Raw genomic sequence first — 20121 nt, forward strand, 5'->3', positions numbered from 1 at the left:
ATACAACCAAGTATCTCAAAAAATCATATCATATTTTCATATAACAAAAATTCAAAAATATGTTTTAGCATGCATTTTGGTTTTAATAAAATGTTTATTAAAGCCATGAGAACTAGGCCAATATTTTCAAAAAAAAACCCAAAAAAATATTTTGTTTTTTTTAGTATATGGGATTGCAAATTTATATGTGAAATTTATTCTCGATATTAAAAATGTACTTCTTTTATAGACATTAGAATGGTTAGGTTTAACCCAATAAAATAAGGATCTCCTTACTGAGGAGGACTTTTCTTAAACCATAGACGAATCAACAATTAGAAATACAATAACACCTTAGCATATATTAGACAATTAAACAATGCAGTTTACTAGTTAGGGTTCCTAGTGATCAAAATACTAGATGACGACTCTCATTCCCTCATTCCATTAATAAAAGATAAGAATTCCTTTTATATCCCCTACTTTCCTGATCTTTCCAGGATAACAAAACTTGAGAGTGGCTGATCGCCGTCAACATCGTGCGGGCACGTGCGACAATGGGTATCACAACAAGTTTGCAATTATCTATTAGGATTTTGCTAATATTTCAAATAAAAAACCTTTTTTTTTCTTGGGTTTTATAATGGTTAGTTTTTAATATAGTAAGATAAGAATCTCCTTACTAAGAAGGACTATTCTTAAATTTTAGACAGACTTTTCTTGTCATTTTAGAATGGCTAGGTTTTAACCTAATGAGATAATGATCTCCTTACTAAGGAGGATTTTTTCTGAATCTTAGATTGACTAATGAATAGAAACATAACTTAGAGCATACAACAAAACAACTTACTATAGGTCAGGTGCACTGGGGTGATATGTCTTCCCCTTGCATAACTAGTCCTCTTACCCAGACTCTCATAGACCATTGGTTTTCTATTGACCATAATACTAGGTGACGACTCCTTTTCCCCTTGTTTTATTAAGAAAGGACGAGGATTCCTTGTCCTTTCCACCCATATTATTTTATTTATTATATTTTTTTAAATTCATCATTCAACATTGTTTTTTTTTTAAAAAAAAATAGGTTTTGTGATTTTATTATTTTCTTTTCTATTGGTGATGCAAACCTCATGATCACGTGGTCACACAACCCACAATCAAGATTGAGATCTGATCTCGAAAAGTTGAAATAGGTTTGATAGGAGTGTGATACAATAGAAGCATGCCTCAAGGCACCAATACTATTGGAATGAAGTAGAATGACGAACCAAGGCCAGTTAATCTTCGTTAAGTCAGATTCAATTTGTTCAAGAACTGAAGAATGCAATAATCATTCTCACACGTTAAAACTAAAAAATTCTGAAGTAATATTTATCAATGGCTGCCGAAATTTAGATTACATGAGTTTAAATAGTTCTTGAAAAATTAACCCTAATGAATCTACTCTAGTGGACTGATTTGGCCTACTTACAAAACTGACCCAAAATCCTTAAACTACAAAAACCCCATAACGTGATCTAAACAAGCCTTAGGTTGTAGCTAACAAAATAAAATAAAGCCCATAATACCAAATACATGTTCTGCCATGAAAAGAAGAGAAAGAAATAAAATATTATAAAATTGATTCAATACTTATTTATAGCCTTCCATGCAGTCATTAATCCTAGAAACAAAAGGAAAAGGTAGCCACCCATGTTGTTTCCAAGTTATGGTAAGATTCTTTATTTCTTTTGTTGTACTAACCTCATAGCCCAAATAAGGTTGGATTGCATGTAATGGGTCCTTATTGGTGTTTTTAGGCTGGTTCGCATTAATTGGGTTATCCTAATCTCATGACCTAGTTGCAAGTTTGATAGGTTAATTCAGATTGACTTACTTGAGTTAGTGGTTTGTATGCTAACTTGGGTTGACTTAGGCCGAGTTTTTTTTTTGTCATTTTTTACCTAGTTTTGTCCTTTTATGTTTAATTGCTAAGAACTGAACTATATTGGTTTACCCATTTTAGAAAAAGGTTTTTTTTCCCCAAGTTATCATGATCAATTTCTTTTTGGTCCATTTGTTGTTGCTGCTTATTTTTTTTTATCATCTAATTAAAATAAAACCAAATCAATGTTAAAGGATATAATAAAAAAACTAATCTAAAAAAAATCAATCTAAAAAATCTGGGACTGAGTCAAAGAGATTTTAAAAATCAAATGACTAAACTAAAAGAAGAAGGGAAAATGACAAATATTAAAAACAAAATATGGGATTGAACCAAAGAGATTTCCAAAATCGAGAGACTAAATTAAAAGAAGAGAAAAAATGTGTAAGGGATATGTCATGACATGAGAAAGGTCCGCCGCCTTTAGGTGGCGCCTTATCATTCCTCTATTCTTCAATTCATGTATTCTTTGATGTCGTTGGAATCTTTAAGGCGTCCTTTTTTTTTTAGGCGACATATGTTGTGAAAATTTGATAAATCATAATCTGAATAAAATAAAATATCGAGTAGATTAAATAAAATGATCAAGTATTGTAAATAGACACAATTGAATAAAAGGTAAGGTGTTGTGGTGTAATTAAGTAAAAAGAGGAATTAAGAGACAAAAATAGAAATAGAAAGTAATGAGGGCTAATGTGTAAATAAACAAAACTTAGACTATAAATACTCCAATTTGTCTCTCCTTTAGCCGAGAGTGTGAAACCAAGAGAGGGGAAGAAATTGTGTGATTTTTCTACACAAATTCTTGTTAATTTCACCAATTAAAGTGAGTAATTAGAGTGCTTAGCTTAGTTAAACATCAAGAGAGGGTGATTTTAAGGTGGTGAGTGCCTTGGAAGAAGAAATTCAAGCTAGGGTTTGAAGAGGGAGGAGAAGAAAACTTGATTTTTTCTTGCATTCTTTCCATAAATCCTTATCAGAGGTAAATAACATGCTCCAAATGATTTATTCCTCTAATTTTATGTATGATGAAGGATTATGTAGAATTGAAATTGTCACAACCGACATCGCGGCGGCTCTAAAAATAGTTCTCTTGAATTATGAAAAAAGAACAGATTCCTGGCATCTGGTTCTTTTAGGAAAATCTGTCTTGTTTGAAGAGTCGTCACCTAGTATTATGGTCACTTGAAACCCTAACTGGTCAACAGAGATTCTATGGCTCGGGATTGGTTACATAAAAGGGAAAATATTATCACCCCTTAAACATTCTGCCTAAGGCAGACTGCATTGTTGGTTTTGTCTTAAATTGCCAAATATTTATTAATTTATGCTATGATGATTTATTTATAATATTCCTGACTCTGGCGTCAGTGAATATTCAAGCTCGAATAATTCCAACTCTGGCGTTGGTAAAAATTCGTAGCTAAGAAACAATTAGATCAATATTTTTTTATTTCTTATTCTAGCACCAGTGAACAAATAAATAAAAATAAATTTATTTTTATGCATGCATATATTTTTTTTATTTTTCTAGCTAAATAAAATAAAGTACAACGAATAAAAATAATATAAATTTAAACCGGTATTTTTATTCCTGACTCTGGCGTCAGTGAATAAACCAATAAATTTACATTATTTTTATTCATGATACACATTTTTTATTTTTTCTACCTTTTTTATTTTTCTGTTTTTTATTTTATTTTTATTTTTTTTAGGGCTGGGCCCAACTCAGCCCATATGGGCTGGGCTGGACCCAGCCAGCCCAACCCGGTCACTGGCCCAAGCTAGTGACCCGACTGGGCAAAAAGTGAAAGAAAGCAGGAAATGAATTAAAATCCAAAGTAAACAGTAACCGGTGAATTAAAAATGAAAAGCGGGGAAAGAGAAGATTACTTACCTGGTAGCTGCACTTGAAGATGTGATGACAGTAATGGAGGGCCGGCCGGTTAATGTTACTTTCTCCTCCTGCGTTTGGTTTGTTCCTTTTTCTGGTTTCCTTCTCCTTCTGCCCCTCTCTATATCACTTCTCTCTCTGTCCTTTGCTTCTTCTTCTTCGTCTTCCGTCCTCTGTCTCTGGTTCTACCACGTTCTCGGTATCGTCTTCTTTGTTCTACTGCCTCTGGTTCTGGAGGTTGGTTGCTGAAGACTGTGAAGAAAATGGTCAACGCCGGTTCTCGTCTCTACGCTTTCGTCTGATGGGCTGAGTTTGCGTCTCCTTTGCTTCTGGTTTGAGATTCTATCACCTTCAGTTCTGAGATGAAGGGATAAAGATGATGGTAGGGTTGCTCCTTGTCTCTGCGTCGTTCCTTTGCTTTTCTCTCTGGTTTCGCTTCTGCTCAGGACGAAGGAGATGGTGATAAAAGCATGACGTTCTGCCGGTTGAACGTGAGCTCCCTCTGGTTTTTCTTTGTTTTTTTTTTAGTTTCTTCTTCCTCTGTTTTTCTTCTTCCTATCCTCGGTTCTGCCCTATCTTATCTCTTCCCCCAACTCTCTCCAACCAGCCCTTGCTCTCGGTGCTGCTCGGTTTATATAGGGCTCGACGGGTGATAACGGGCGGTAGGCTAAGGGTCGACCACCGTTAAGGCAGCCATAACTGAAACCAACGGACGACGATTACTACTGCAACGTTTGGCCCCTTTTACTGTAGAAAACGGTCACTGGCTTAAAGGAGAAGAAGATGAACAGCGTCTTTAAAACGACATCATTCGGCCATTTTACGTTTTGATCCATGCGGTTTTGAACGTCTTGTAATTAAGCCCCTGGTTTGAACTGTAATTGGCCCCCTGCATTTGCACGTCTTTTTCAATTTTGTCCTTGGATTTTAATTTCACAATTTGGACCCCAAACATTAATATTTCTTCAATTAGGTCCCTGATTTCATTAATTTAACTAAATCCAAAGTCCAATTAAGTCTAAAACTTATCAATTCTCCAATTAAGCTCCTGATTGGATTAATTAAATTAATTCCAAGCTTAATTAAGTCTCAAAACTTTATCAATTCTCCAATTAAACCCTTGATTGGATGAATTAAATTAATTTCAAGCTTAATTAAGTCTAAAAAATTATCAATTCTCCAATTAAACACTTAATTGGATTAATTTAATTCCAAGCTTAATTAAGTCTCAAAACTTATCAATTCTCCGATTAAACCCTTGATTGGATTAATTAAATTAATTCCAAGCTTAATTACATCAAATTCCAAAGTTTAATTAAACCTCAAAACTTCCAATCATGTTGCCCTTAACCCAAATTTTAATTCATTCTTCATTTATTTCATTTTTTTTTTCATCATCATCATTATTATTTTTTTCATCAATTTTTTCCTTTTCAGTAAATAAAATAATAATAATAATAAAAATAAAATGGTCAAAAATTGGGTTATGACAGAAATTATGTGAAATTGTGGGATTATGTTATAAATTATGGGAATGATACAAATTATGATTGAACCATGTTAGAGTGCATGTATTAAGATTGGGTAAGTGTTTAATTTTAAATAAAAGAAACAAAAATTATTTCCTCCCTATTTTGATTGAACTTTAGGCCAAAAGAGGAAATAATTAGGGGATTTAAGGTTTTAATACAATTGTTTGGAAAATGTGGGAAGAAATAGGTTTATAAGTGTTGTTATTATGAAAGGAGTAAGAATTTTTCAAATAGAAAAGAAAAAAAAATCTCTACTTACTTCCTTAGGTTGATTTCGGTTAAAAGAAGAAAATTAGAAGAAAACAAATTGAGTTTTGATAATATTATTGAGGGATCTTGTCTTATTGAATATAATTGATGTTGATAAGTTAATTTGAATAATGATTTTTGTAAATAAATGAATGTTTCAGTTAAGCTTAATTAAGGGTGTTGAGTATATTCAATAAGTATGTAATTGGTATTAGAAATTTTACCGATACCAATAAATGAAAATAACGTAGTAATTTGTGTTGGTGCAGAGGAGGCCATAAGACCTAATCTGGAACAAGAGACCTCTTCACACACACAAACACCAGGTAGATGTTCGACACCTTGAAATAATTAATTAGTTTATTTTTTTATTATAGAAGGAATTTTATAGGTTGTAAATTCTAGTGCTGGTTATTGGAAATAATGTCCTGATAAATGGGCAAGTCTTGAAAAATTATTTCTTGGTTACTGGAAATAATACCCTGGTGAATGGGCAAGCTTTGAAAACAAAAATAAACTATTTCCTGGTTACTAGAAATAATGCCCTGATGAATGGGCAAGCCTTGAAATATATATATATATATATATATACCCTGATTTCCTGGTTGCTGAAAATAATACCCTGGTGAATGGGCAAGCCTAAAAAAATTATTTCCTGATTACTGGAAATAATACCTTGTTAAATAGACAAGCATTGAAAATTATTTCCTGATTAATGAAATTTATGCTTGGTTGAATGGCCATGTTAAGAAAAATTAATTATGAATTTATGGGATAATCACATGATATAAAATAGATTAATTGTAAAACTTTAAAGTTAAATATGTTGGTTTGTAGGAGATATTCTTGATGTTTTTATTTTAGTAAACTTATCTCTATGTCTAGATGAAAATTTATGAAATTAGAAATTAAAAATAAAATTAAGACAATTTATTTGATAATATGAAAGTCATTTTAATGTATATGAATAGTTAGTCCTTAATTAACTACTTATTAAAAGGTGCAATTTTTTTAATAATATTTAATGGGATTATGTTTTTAGGTACATTGCACCCTCGATCTGAAAATTAGATGCTGGATAAATAATTTTTGCTATGTGATTAATGTCATTAGAAAAACTAATATTTTGTTGTAATGTACTTTTATATCTAAAAATTGTAATATTTAACTTATTATCTAGTATATGATGTAATTTATAATGTTATTATTAAGTTGAATTATGATTGGTTGTATATATTTTTATGAATTTATTAGCTTTTATCATAGTGTTCTATATAAAATAGAATTGAGATATTGAAATATGCTGTAGTTTTGGAAGTTCCTAATGATGGGATGAATATTGTAATTGATGTTACAGTTGAGAAATGACTGAGTTGATAACTTGGTATCTAAAAAATACAAAGAAAACTCTACCAAAATTTTAGAAAAATAATATATTTATATCTAAAAAAAATTGGTAACTACAAATATACACATCATATATTTTGAAGTTTACAAGTTGAGATTGTTACATATGTGGCAGTAGGAGGTTTAATGTGGCTCCAACAATCTATTTTTCTTTCCTTTCTCTTTTTCCATGTCTCAAGTTTTTAATTCTTCAATTGTAGTACCTTCACTATCAATCTTTAGAAAAAAATTAAGAATTCGAATAATACTCACAAAATTAATTACTAACCCTAGGATATTCTTTTGATAATATGATAACCATATAAAGGATAAATTAAAATAAATTATCAACTCTAACTCCCAATAAATATATAATGTAAGAACTAGATTTAAAAAAAAAAATCAATATTCAAAATAAAAAAGGTTCAAAAAGCAAAAAATAATAATTGCTAAATACTGTGTATTACTATTATAATGCAATTGTTTATAGATGTGAGAGAATAATATTTTTTTCAACTATTTAGTTTATATTTGATATTGTAGTAGTTTTTACTTTAATTTTTTTAAAAAATAATTTTAAAAATATATATGTTGGTTAAACTTGTTATGAGATTGATTTTTCATGCAAAATAAATGAAAAAAAAATGGATTTTCATAAATAAAAAATAAGGTATTAAAATTTAAAATATAATTATAAATTAAATTAAATATAAAAATTATTTAGCTAAATAAATAATTTTTTCTACGTGTTTGGGTAAGAAGTAAAGCTACCGCAATAGTTTTTCCTAAAAAAAAAAAAAACCCAGCTCTCAATTCTATCCAAATCAACGTATAAACATCTGCCACGTAATTAAATCACTTTTTAATATTCCAGTTAAAATAATAAAAAATTCTCTCTTTCGATTCACTGTCCACAGCCACGGATCCCTAATTAATAAAAGGAATCCCTAATTCCTCTTTCCTTCAATCGATTCGATTCTATTCGATTACGCGATTCTCAATATTTCGATCAATTCTAGCAACTCACTCACGACGTCGTTTCGGTTCTTGATTGTGATTCTTATTTTTATTTTTATTTTAAATTGTGGATGAGAATTGGAATCAAAGAATGAAAAATGCCTGTGCTGCGTAGTCGAGTGCGCAGAGGCCGAGGAGCAGCAGCAGCAGCAGCAGCAACACCGGAGCCAGAAAAGAAACAGCAGGAGGAGGAGGAGAATCCAGTCGAAGTGGTAGAACCGATTGCGAAGAGGACAAGGAGAAGGAGGGCAGCAGCGGAGGCGGGATTGGCAACGCCTAAAACTGACGATAAGGAACATAAAACTCGCAATGAGAGGGTAGGAGTGGGTGGTGCTGTTTCAGGGGCGGTTAAAGAAGAGGAGGAGAACAGGGATTTAGAGGTTGCTAGAGAGAAGAAGGGAGTGTTGGGAGAAAAGAAGCCGATGGATGTGTTAGATAGTGGTGGAAAAAGTAATGATAAGCCGCTTGTTGGTGGCGGTGACGATGAGGGAACCGCTGCCCCTATACCCGACCAGGTTCTTTTTTTTTCCCTGAATTTTAATTTTAAGCTAAATTTGCTAATTTGAAAGTTGCTTGATGGCGATCGCTATTGTCATTGTAATTAAAAAGTTATTTTTTTCCTTAAGAATTTCGATTCTTGAAGTTGTGATCTAGTATATTTTCTTTGGTTATTATATTATTCTCTACTTCTGATTGAACAACCAGATAGTAATAGTTAATGCAGATAAAATTTTAAAAGATTCCGTCGATTGCGTATGAGACTGAGACCGCTATAGAAACCTTTTTTTTTTTTTTTAATCTGAAATGCTACTTGTTCAATCCTAAAATTCGTAAATTTTTTTGCCAAATCTTGAAATCAGCTGTGCCAAGACAGAATATTTGTAGTTTGTGAGATATTTTTTTTTAGGTGGGTTGCAGAATTTTTTAGTTTTGTTAAAGATTTCTTGAAGAACTATGAAAGTGTTGGAAAGATGTTTTTCCCAACAATAATTTTCTTTTTCATTTTGAAAAAGGGCTTTATCTTGTCTCAAGTACTGTTGTTTTTCGATGTCGTGGAATTGATATTTGGTAATTTTGTTTTATTTATTTATTTTAATGAAATAAAAAAAATAGGATTATGAAAATAGATCAGTGGAGTGCAGAAGAAAGTGAAAACTACTTAGCAAAAGTAGGCACACTGCACCCTGTAGCCCTTTTACTGGGGGATAATGCCAAAACTCTTAAATCCATGTCCATATACAGTACTGTTTTTCATAAATGGAATTCTCTGTTGGATTGATGGGGTAGTCGTTGCACTGTTGGATGGCAGATTATAAGAAAGTATAGGATTCAAAACTGGAATATTTAGTATAATTTTCAAAGGTTTGAGATGGAGAAAATTATTAAGTACTCCCGGTGTAGTGCATGTCCCTCACTTAAAAATGGGACCTATCATGATAACTCCGTGGATTCCATTTTTAGCAAGGAGCATTGTACCGGGAGCACCAAGTAATCTCTCTTTGAGATGAATGAAAGAAAATTAGGGAAATATGTTGTAATATGTTGGCCCCATTTGTGAGATAGAAAGCAACAATTGAATGTACCACTTGTCATATTGACTAATTGTTTAATTAGATGTAAGATTCAGATGTTTCTATATTTCTCGGCTAGATACTACATGCACATAAAATTATAGTTTCCAAATATTTCTGTCTAATCTAAATAAAAGTTATGGTTGCCAACAGATGGACAAGAATATAATCACATTTAAACAATGAAATACCAATTAACTATTAAAGAAAATCAATCAATCAACTAGCAAAGAAAATCAAGGGTTATTAGGAAACAAATTAATGGCAGAGTTTTTAGTGAAAGTTTATTCAGTTATTCATGTACTGTCATTAAAAGTTCCTCCTAATCTGAATACCTTGATCTTTCTGTGACTAATTATCTGTTATTATGTTGTCAAAATTGCTATTCTATAGTCAAGAGTTTGCATGAGTTAGAGAGTTAATATAACAACTTTGGTGCATAACTCTGCTGCAAGTAATCGTCAGTCCTGATTATGAAACTTGTATTTTTCATCTGTCAGAAAGGAGTAAAGACCCTGTTTTTGTGGGATTATTTAAAAAAACCCATGTTTGTCTTTAGTGAATGCAATTCTTTGTGAATGTTCATCATGTTTCCTCCTCTTGTAGAACTGATTCCTAGTTTGATTCTGCATTTCACTATGTCTACTAGGGGTTTAAAATAGGAAGAATGTTTTCTTTTTCTGACATTGATGGCAAGCATAATTTTCAGCTGTTATTGTTGACAGATTATTGTCTGTGTTGACCAAAAAATAATTCTTGTGTTTTTCCAGTCTCCGTAGCAAGTCCCTAGGCCCCTCCTTGACTTTTTTTTGTCATTGCTAATGCACTCAGCTTGATTATCATTAAAAAAGATGAAATTTTAGTTCTTTTTAACACATTTCTTTTACACTATGCCTATTTTTTTCATAGAAAATATTATTCTTGTTTCTAAATCACCTCATTATTTTTCTCCTTGTTTATTCGCTAAAAGTAAAAAGTTCTTTAGTTTGCATGGAAGCACCTCATTGCTACTTTGTCTACTCCATTTGCAGTCTCTTTTTTTAAAAAAAAAAAGAAAAAGAAAAAAATTGAATCTGCTGGAATAATGATCGGGTGACTAAAACTAATGCAGTAATCTAGGAGGCAATATGAAGAATTTACAGTGTTGTCTGTTCATGATGGCATTGATCAATTATCTAAATTGGGAGTCTTCCTTGAAAATACTTTTGTAGAGCTTGAAAAGGTAATGTGTTCAGACATGTAGAGAAAGAAATGATATGACCATTTTGTGCAGGCAGCAGCTGCTGAACTATGGCAGTACTTTTATCTGCGCTCCCCTTTACTTTTTTTTTTTTTTTCTGAATCTCTTGTGGATGAATGTAATTTCTTGGCTATGGTGCTGCAGGTTCAGGTTGAGGATTCCCCTGTGTACAAAGTAGAAAGAAAGTTGGGAAAGGGTGGCTTTGGTCAAGTGTATGTTGGTCGACGTGTGTCTGCTGTAAATACAAATGATAAAGCTGGTGCAGGAGCTGTAGAGGTATAGCTGTTGTGTTTTTATACACGTGTGATGATTGAGTGTGATCTGATCTTTGATCTCAGTGTTTTATACGATCACCTCTGAACTTTGGATTTTAGGTGGCACTAAAATTCGAGCATAGAAGTAGTAAAGGATGTAATTATGGACCACCGCATGAGTGGCAGGTTTATGAGTGAGTATTAGATTATATCCATCATGCTTTCTTATGACTGTTGCAAATTAATAATACATATTCAAATCCCTTTCCTTTTCTTTTTTGGAGCAATAATTTTGAATCCATGACTTTGTGTCCCTGCACAGCACTCTTGGTGGCAGTCATGGTGTACCACTAGTACACTATAAGGGTCAGCAAGGTGATTATTATGTCATGGTATGCTATCTTTGCGTTTGTTTCTGGCTCAAGATTGGTGGATTCCTTTAGCTGTATTTTCATCTTGTTTTGGAATTGTTTTTAACAGCAAACCCTTCTACTTGTAGGTTATGGATATGTTGGGTCCAAGCCTGTGGGATGTTTGGAATAACAATATTAACTCAAACTTGTGAGTTCAATTGCTCAATTGTTTTGTTGTCTATTAGTTTATCTTTTGTGCATAAGTTTGCTAAATTAAGTCCTGGTCTTATTGGCAGAATGTCCACTGAAATGGTTGCATGTATTGCCATTGAAGCTATATCCATATTGGAAAAGATGCACCTTAGAGGGTAAAAGTTCTTTGCATATGTTATACTGCTTTCTAATTTTAGTCTTGATAAGATGAATTGGATTGGTTTGGTCCGGCATGTGGATTGGATGATATACACTTCTATTTGTGGAACTGTTAGTTGGCTATTTATGTTATGTGTGATTAATCTGTGAATTTTTAATGTCATATTTAAATGAAAAATATGTGATTCTCAGACTACATTACACAAACCTCTGCAGTTATGTCCATGGAGATGTAAAGCCTGAGAATTTTCTGCTTGGCACTCCGGGAACTCCTGATGAGAAAAAATTATTTCTTGTTGATCTTGGATTGGGTAATTAGAAAAATGTCATTCTCATCTCTTAAATTAACTTTAAACTGTTGATTTTTGGGTATTCTGACTATCTCCATTGAACCACAATTTTCTGAATTGTTCTGGCCATTCAGCTACTAGATGGCAAGAAAGCTCAACTGGTTTGCATGTTGAGTATGACCAAAAGCCAGATGTTTTCAGGTCTGACTTTTGATTGTATCATTTTTTATATTAAGAAATTAATTGAAATAATTTTTACTGTCTTTAGATTTGTTTTAATTAAAATTTTTTGATTGTTGGCTTTGTGATAATTTTGTTCGGGCAGGGGAACAGTGCGTTATGCTAGTGTGCATGCTCATTTAGGGAGAACTGGTAGCAGGAGGGATGATTTGGAATCTCTTGCTTACACACTTATTTTTCTTCTCCGTGGTCGTTTACCTTGGCAAGGGTACCAGGTAGGTCCTTTATTTTTAGCGTGGGGAACATGTTTGTCACTTCTGGTTCACTTGTGCCTAAACAAATAACTGAAAGTTCACTCTTTTTGCTTATACTTTTAACATTATTGTGTTCTTAGGGAGAAAACAAGGGTTTTGTTGTTTGCAAGAAGAAGATGGCAATAACCTCAGAGGCGCTTTGTTGCTTCTGTCCACAGCCTTTCAAACAGTTCGTTGAATATGTGGTGAACTTAAAGTTTGATGAAGAGCCTAATTATGCAAAATGCATTTCCCTCTTTGATGGAGTTGTAGGTACAAATCCAGATATGAGACCACTTAACACAGAAGGTGCCCAGAAGGTTCACGGGTTGTTCCTTTTTTGTTGGAGTTATTAGTTGTTTTTTCTTAACTTGGACTTATTGAGCTCTTAACTTTATTTTTAATGAAACAGTGCTTCAATTTTTGAATTTCAGATGTATTTAATCTATACTTTTGGTCTTGTGAAGCTTATTTATCAGGTTGGTCACAAGAGAGGTCGTTTGACTATGGAGGAAGATGATGAACAACCAAAGAAGAAGGTTCGCATGGGCATGCCAGCAACACAATGGATTAGTGTGTACAATGCATGCAGACCAATGAAACAAAGGTACAAAATATGCCTCAGGTCATTAGTCCTTTGCCTTTTTTCATTGATTTAATCGGCCACTGTTTTGAGTCTGTTTTGCACTGTGAATCTTTTTTTAATTCCAAATATTTTAAAGTTCCATGTTCTCATGCTTATTGTGCATGATCTTTATATTGTGTTGTTCGGACATTAGAGTGGTCAAATTAACTCAAATTAGGTGAGGTTGAGAACTTTGACATGCTTTCTTAGGTATCACTATAATGTGGCTGATGCAAGGCTTGGTCAGCACATCGAAAAAGGAAACGAGGATGGCTTATTTGTTAGCAGTGTAGCTTCATATCAAAATCTATGGGCCATTATTATGGATGCCGGTACGAATTACTCTGCACAAGTCTATGAGCTCTCACCATATTTTCTTCGCAAGGTACATGATTATATCTTTTTATCTACCTGAAGCATTTCTATCACTGTTATTCTGAATGCGCTCTTGTTCTTTGGAGTGTAAGTAGCTCATTGACATAGCTTCTAAACATGTATAGTAACAATTGCATTATTATTGTTTTCTTTTTGGTTGGGTGAAGGAATGGATAATGGAGCACTGGGAAAAGAATTATTATATCAGTGCCATAGCTGGAGCCAATAATGGAAGCTCATTAGTCGTAATGTCTAAGGGTCAGTCTAAACTGTTTGAATTTTTTATTTTGTAATTGTCTCTACTTCAATTTTGTCTGATTTGCTGTATTCTTTTTGAGTTCAGGTACTAGTTATATGCAGCAGTCGTATAAAGTTAGCGATTCATTTCCTTATAAATGGATTAATAAAAAATGGAAGGAGGGCTTTTATGTGACTGCAATGGCTACCTCAGGAAGTAGATGGGGGGTTGTTATGTCCCGTGGAGCAGGATTTGCTAAGCAGGTCATCTTTGATTTTAATTTTTATTAAAATATATTGTATTCCATATAGTGTTTTAATATATTTTAGCATTGGATGGCGAACTAATTCTATGTATTAATTTCAGGTGGTTGAACTTGATTTCCTTTATCCTAGTGAAGGCATCCATCGACGATGGGATTCTGGATATCGTATCACGGCAACTGCAGCAACTTGGGACCAGGCGGCTTTTATTCTGAGTGTGCCGAAAAGGAAACTTGCAGATGAAACACAGGAGACCCTTCGAACCTCAGCTTTTCCTAGCACACATGTTAAGGTTTGTCTCTCTACATAGCATCAATTTTTCTTCAATACTAGTTTTCAGGTCTCAGGATCTAAAATTTGAGATGGACCTTGCAGGAGAAATGGGCCAAAAATCTATATATTGCATCCATGTGTTATGGACGGACAACATCATGAGCTGCATCTCGCCAGCCTCCCCCGTGATCCCATTTAAGCTATGATGGTTTTTGTCAAGTAGCATTCATTTAGGCTTAGAGAAATTTTGATTAGTATATAGGTTATCAATTTTAATAAAAAATATAGAAGCTTTTGTTTTTCCTTAAGTCGTGTCTGTCAACCTGTGAAACTAAGTGGGCTTTCTCTTGTGCTGATTGTATGCCATCGAGCAAAAGCTAGGAGGATGGCGGTGCCTCTGTTTAACTTTGTACAGTTTTTAATAATTGGCACCCTGATTAGGGCAATTTGTAAAATTTACGTTTCTATTTGGGTATGGATTCTTTCATTTTGATCTGTCATGTTGATGGTTTTTGTTTTCTAACCATGTTTTATCAATGCATCAGACGTGAATTCTATACAATTACAAGTACGATTCCACAATGCGCTTTGTGCAAGTTGATTATTAAACTCGTAGATGGCTCAAGTGACAGGAAGCTGCATTGTCAGATTAGACAGAGTTTCAAATTTAATGGGCATTCACTTCAAATGGAAGAGATGCTTAATATCGTTCATTTGGGTTTGAGAGATGACGAGCTACCTGGTACTAGTAACCTTGCTGACGGTGTGATGAGTGCAAATTCAAGATAAAAATCAATATAAGATGAAAAATTATACTTGTTTAATTATGGTCTTATTTCAAGTTGGGAGAAATTTGTTTATGAAGGCCAGTATTTACTGTTATGTGATGAAAACGATGAATTACAAAGAACATACCAGGCACCCTTCTTTTTACAAACAAAGAAATGCAATTTCCACCTCTCATCCTCTGTCCACTGCTTGAGAATCTATGGCGTTGGTCTGCCACATAACCTATCCAACCGAACTTCTTCCTGGTGTATCACATGACACCAAAGTCAGAATCAGTTTTATAGCTTCTCCACGGCCAGGAAAGAAGAAAGATGAGGATGGATAAAGACATGGAATTCTAGAACATCAAAGACACAAGCAGGTAAGCATACACACATTATTACCTCTAAGTCATCATGCTCATAACGAACTACAAAGGTGCATCTACAACCGTTTATATCATGTAATTTCCTGTTGATCTCTACAATATGGGCATCACAGTAGACTGCTCGTTCTTCTCTTTCCTGAAAATCATGCATGAGCCAAAAGCTAAGACAGATATGACTAATAGAAACTTTTAAAAAATAAAATAAGTTCTGTTTCAATGATGGGTGTGCCTCCCATTGATTCAGGTAATTGCTCATAAAACTAAATTAGCCTAAATGCAAATCAAATACAATCTTAACAGGTGGTATGATGGTGGGTGATCATAGCTGAAATCATTGGAAAAATAGATCAAAGGTGAGTCTGACCCAACATTTCCTAATTTAAGTACTTGTATGCATGAATGAATGTGTGTCTCTGTTGACCTTCTTGGAGGCCTGCGAATTGCAGAAGAGCTTGGATCCATCATTCACTGGAGGAAATGAGGATTTTGAGCTATATGGATTCATGCATGTATAAATTGACAGTGCATGCATGAAAATGGAGGATTGGACTCCAAATGCGCCAATAAAATGTCAATTGTAAGATAATATTAAACATTTAAGTCAACAAAGGGAAGACATTGTGTACTTGTTCAGCCAACAAGTTCTATTCCATAGCTTTTCAGAGAATTTGTTTTTGCTTTTCTTAAAAAAGGATAATAAAAGGTACCTGAAAGCACAGCACAAGATCGCCAACTTTGACCCTCTGACATTCTGAAGATTCTAAAGGAATAGATCGTTCCCGCACTGCCCTTCTCACATTCACCCACTCATCATCTGTATTACGAAACCCAGCAAATCTTACTCGCACTTCCTGTATTGCAAAGAAAGACTCAAAACGTTCAGCAGGTTGAGTGTTCACACAACCAACAATGAAAATATAATAAGTGTAAAATACTCTTACAAGTTCACCAGAGCAAACAACTCTATAGTTGAGGAAAGAAGCAACATCATACCTGGAAGTCAAAGACATATTTGTTACACATGCTACATTAATATAGAATTATAACAAGCTTAAAATTTTTACATTGACAAATTTACATTCACAACCAAACGAGCACTTAAAAAGAATAGTATGCATATATATATCATTAAGAAACCTGGATTGCAAGAAGAAAAAAGTAACTTTCAAGTGTATTTGATGTTTAGACATATGAACAACCAGAATATCAATATGTGAGATAAATCTGCAGAAGTTTATGAAGAAAGAAGAAAAATGGCGCATTTGTGTTGTATGATTGAATCTGACTTTCAATGCAGTTCATATATCCTCTCCATATTCCCAAAATGATGAATTTTGTTTGTCCAGTTTTTGAATTCAGAACACTAACGAAATATTTCATGGATATGTTCTCCATGCTGCTACAAGAGATCTTCAAAAATTGAAGAATGGCAACTGGGAAAACAAAAATCACTGAAAACAATTTTATTGCTTGTTTTATGATGGTGGAGCAAGCTGGTAACATAAAAAAAAATGCATATTTTAAACCCATGGTATAGTTCTTTTGGAATCTTTAAATCACCTTTTCTTTTTCTCCCAATTCAAGCAATATCCAAACTGGCATCTTTGGCCTCGGTCAAATTTTGACTAGCCTGCTCAATTTCTACCCCACATTCTAAATTTTATTCCATTTGAAAAATCCTACCCTTTTTCTGAAAAGAAAATGATAAAGAATGAATACAAGTACACATGCATCTGATATCTCATTAGAAAACAAAGATTGAGCTCTCAAGCAAATTAAAGAGACCAAAAAATGATATAATTATGTTGTTCTTCATAAATCTCATCTTTCAATGTGTTAAAATTTGAGAAATGCACATAAAGATTCCTTTTTCTTTCTATCTTTTTTTTTTTAATTGTGACACCAAAGGCTTCTTCCAAATGACGTGTTTATGAATTACTTTATATTTTCATTATTTGTGCATATACAGCATTTAAATATACACTTGTGCATTTCTGTATAGAAAGTGCATCCTCACCAAGCATTATCTTTTGAGGACAAAGCTTCAAAAATCAACTCTGAAAGATCAGAGGCATTGCCTGTATAACAATTGACAATGAAGATTACTAGATGCCATAACTTTATTTAGAAAGAGAGGAAAGGTTTCCAAATTTTACAAATACATGAAAAAATTCTATCAACAACACAGACAAAAGCATAGTGGCAATATGCTAACTGAAGATTCATAGGATAACAGGACCTGAATATGATGGAATATCGTATAAAATGTTATGAGGTTGAATCATGTTGCAACACTTTTTATCCGTGAATAAACCATACATAATGGTCAGAGTTAAGAGCAAAAGCAGCATGCTTCCATTCAAATTGAGAAAACAATTGACACAGAAGGAAAACTCAGACAGGAAAGAAGTTATTGCTGAAAGCAAAGCATATAAAAACCTCAAAACAGACAGAAGATATCAACTACTGAATCCTGCTGACCAAAAGATAGATAGCAGAATGGAAAGCCACAAACACACCTGAATGATCAGGAGGTCAATCAGAAATTACATCACAAGATAGGTTACCTCTAAAAGAGCAAGTCTTTGCCTACTAAATATGAGTCTACACAAATATTATTGTCAGTGAATCACTCTTGACGAGGTTAGGCACCATGCAAGTACATGTTCAACTATTCTCACCCAAGAATGATACAAAAGCAATTTGATTAGATTGTTGTCATTCAAAAGAATTCTAATCTACTATCAATAAGGATGAGGATAAGAGCCTGCTACTAAATAATAACCAATCCCACCCCATGATGATGCGGCACAGTTGCACTACTATGCCTCAATGGCTTATGGCCTAAGGTAAGAACTAAAAAGATGCAAAATTATTGATGCATGCTTTTTGCCTGTTTTCTTCTTAGATACCCAAACCAGAAAGCTATAATCACAGGCACAATAAACATAAGTATGTGATTGGATGATGGTGTAACGACCCGCCATTAAGGACATCTAAAAGTTTTGAAATGAAAGACCATCACTACAATCTTAATTATAGTTCCACCAATGCGAGTTAAATGCAGAACCTTTGAGCTTTTGTGAACTCTCAGTTGCACCGAAAGAAGCACTTGCATCAGAGAGATCAGCGAATAATTTGAGAGCCATATTTGAAGAAGCAACTCGAGGTTGTGACTTCTTTAGTCTATCCTGGAACCAGCTTTTAACCTAGATCACAGCAAGAGTAAGGTAGGACTTAGGAGATGACCAAGAAATTAAAAAGAAATGCCTGGAAGATTAAGAAGATTAAGAAAAACCTGTCGAGGTGTAATGGCTTGCTTTCCTGCACGACTTGGCGCTAAACTGAAAATGACACACAGTAATCTTTCACATAAACATTTATTCTAGGAAGGCAAGCACGTAAATACAACAATGCATGAATTCCTTCATATAAATTGAATAAATGGTACAGCAAGAATACCCTAAAATAGATTTTACCTAAAGCTGCTTGCAAGCTTCTCACAAAACTGCGGAGCTAGTGGTCCCTCCTCTAAGTCCTTGAACATATTCTCCATTTCCAGCATCTTTTGTAAAATGTAAAATAATTATTATACAGTAGGCTAGTCAGTTAGTAATTGAGACATCCTTTACAGCCAAGAGAAAAATATAAGCACAAAAATATATCAGAGAGCAACCCATTATTGAAAATCACAGAGAGTGAGAGAGAGAGAGAGGGTTTAAGCAGGAATTTGGAGCCTAATGTTCACAACTTAGGGCAATGATAGAAAAGAGCGAAAAAGGAAGATATATATTACCTCAGAAAGTGTGAATTCAAAATCCATGGCTGTGATGAAATGGGAACCAAAGAGAGTAAGGGTTTTGCCTTGCCTGGTTTTCTTTTGTTTCTACTTTCTACGGGATTTTGAGGTTTTAGTCCTTCAATGAGTGCTTTACCTTTTTCCACTTTTTTTAACCGTTTTTCTGCTTTTCAATTCTTCGCAACCGGTAAGAATTTTTTTTTTTCAAAAAAATTATATTTAAAATATTTTTAAGTTAAAATTAAAAGAAAAAAAATTATACATAATTAAATAAATTGATAATTATATGTGTTAAAAAATAAAAATAAAAAAAATAAAAAATAAAAAAAATAAAGAGATATATTTAAATCAAGATATTTAATCTTATAAAAAAAATATTTATTTGATTGTGTTTGATAAACCTTTTTTATTAAATAATATTTTTATATTAGCAAACGATAATAGAAATAGAAACACAAATTAAATTGATTGAATAAAATAAAAAAACTTATACAATACTGCACATATTAGAAATATTATCTGAAAATATTTTTTATTTTAAAAAATAAAAAGATTAAAAAATCATAAAAACTCTTCAAAATTTAAATGTATAAAAAAAATATATAAATAATAATTTAGAGAAAAAAATATAAAAAAATTAATTTTAAAAAAAAATTAGAAAAATATATTTTAGAAAAAAAAAAAAACAAAGGTCTCATATTGCTGGGCTTGGCCTATAACGTTAGAGCCCACGCATGGGCCTGCCTTGTTAGGCCCTTGCAACTAGGCCCTTATTTTTTTTTTGTTGGAATTGGAGTGGACTTGTCTATTTAATTTTATTTAAAAAAAAAAAAAAAACAGACTACACATTGTCTAATT

The 20121-nt window shown here is 33.0% G+C and overlaps 2 protein-coding genes across 2 annotated transcripts; one reads left to right on the forward strand and one right to left on the reverse strand.

The window, feature by feature from the left end:
* Positions 1-7858: 7858 nt before the first annotated feature.
* Positions 7859-14808, forward strand: LOC118062651 (casein kinase 1-like protein HD16). The gene is made up of 16 exons (XM_035076485.2): positions 7859-8496; positions 10937-11068; positions 11167-11240; positions 11369-11438; positions 11546-11607; positions 11696-11767; positions 11988-12082; positions 12196-12262; positions 12387-12516; positions 12636-12854; positions 13002-13141; positions 13370-13544; positions 13702-13792; positions 13878-14035; positions 14139-14327; positions 14411-14808. The coding sequence occupies exons 1-16, from the start codon at positions 8080-8082 to the stop codon at positions 14468-14470; spliced, it is 2151 nt and encodes a 716-aa protein (XP_034932376.1). The 5' UTR covers positions 7859-8079; the 3' UTR covers positions 14471-14808.
* Positions 14809-15106: 298 nt separating this feature from the next.
* LOC118062652 (protein SAWADEE HOMEODOMAIN HOMOLOG 1) lies at positions 15107-19393 on the reverse strand. Its single transcript, XM_035076486.2, has 9 exons — positions 19261-19393; positions 18944-19029; positions 18763-18808; positions 18535-18673; positions 17482-17542; positions 16406-16457; positions 16172-16315; positions 15481-15600; positions 15107-15339 (listed from the first exon to the last, which is right to left on the reverse strand). Exons 1-9 carry the CDS (start codon positions 19285-19287, stop codon positions 15295-15297), a joined length of 720 nt encoding a protein of 239 aa, XP_034932377.1. The 5' UTR covers positions 19288-19393; the 3' UTR covers positions 15107-15294.
* Positions 19394-20121: the final 728 nt, after the last annotated feature.

Source organism: Populus alba, chromosome 1 (assembly GCF_005239225.2).
Source record: "Populus alba chromosome 1, ASM523922v2, whole genome shotgun sequence".
NCBI lineage: Eukaryota > Viridiplantae > Streptophyta > Magnoliopsida > Malpighiales > Salicaceae > Populus > Populus alba.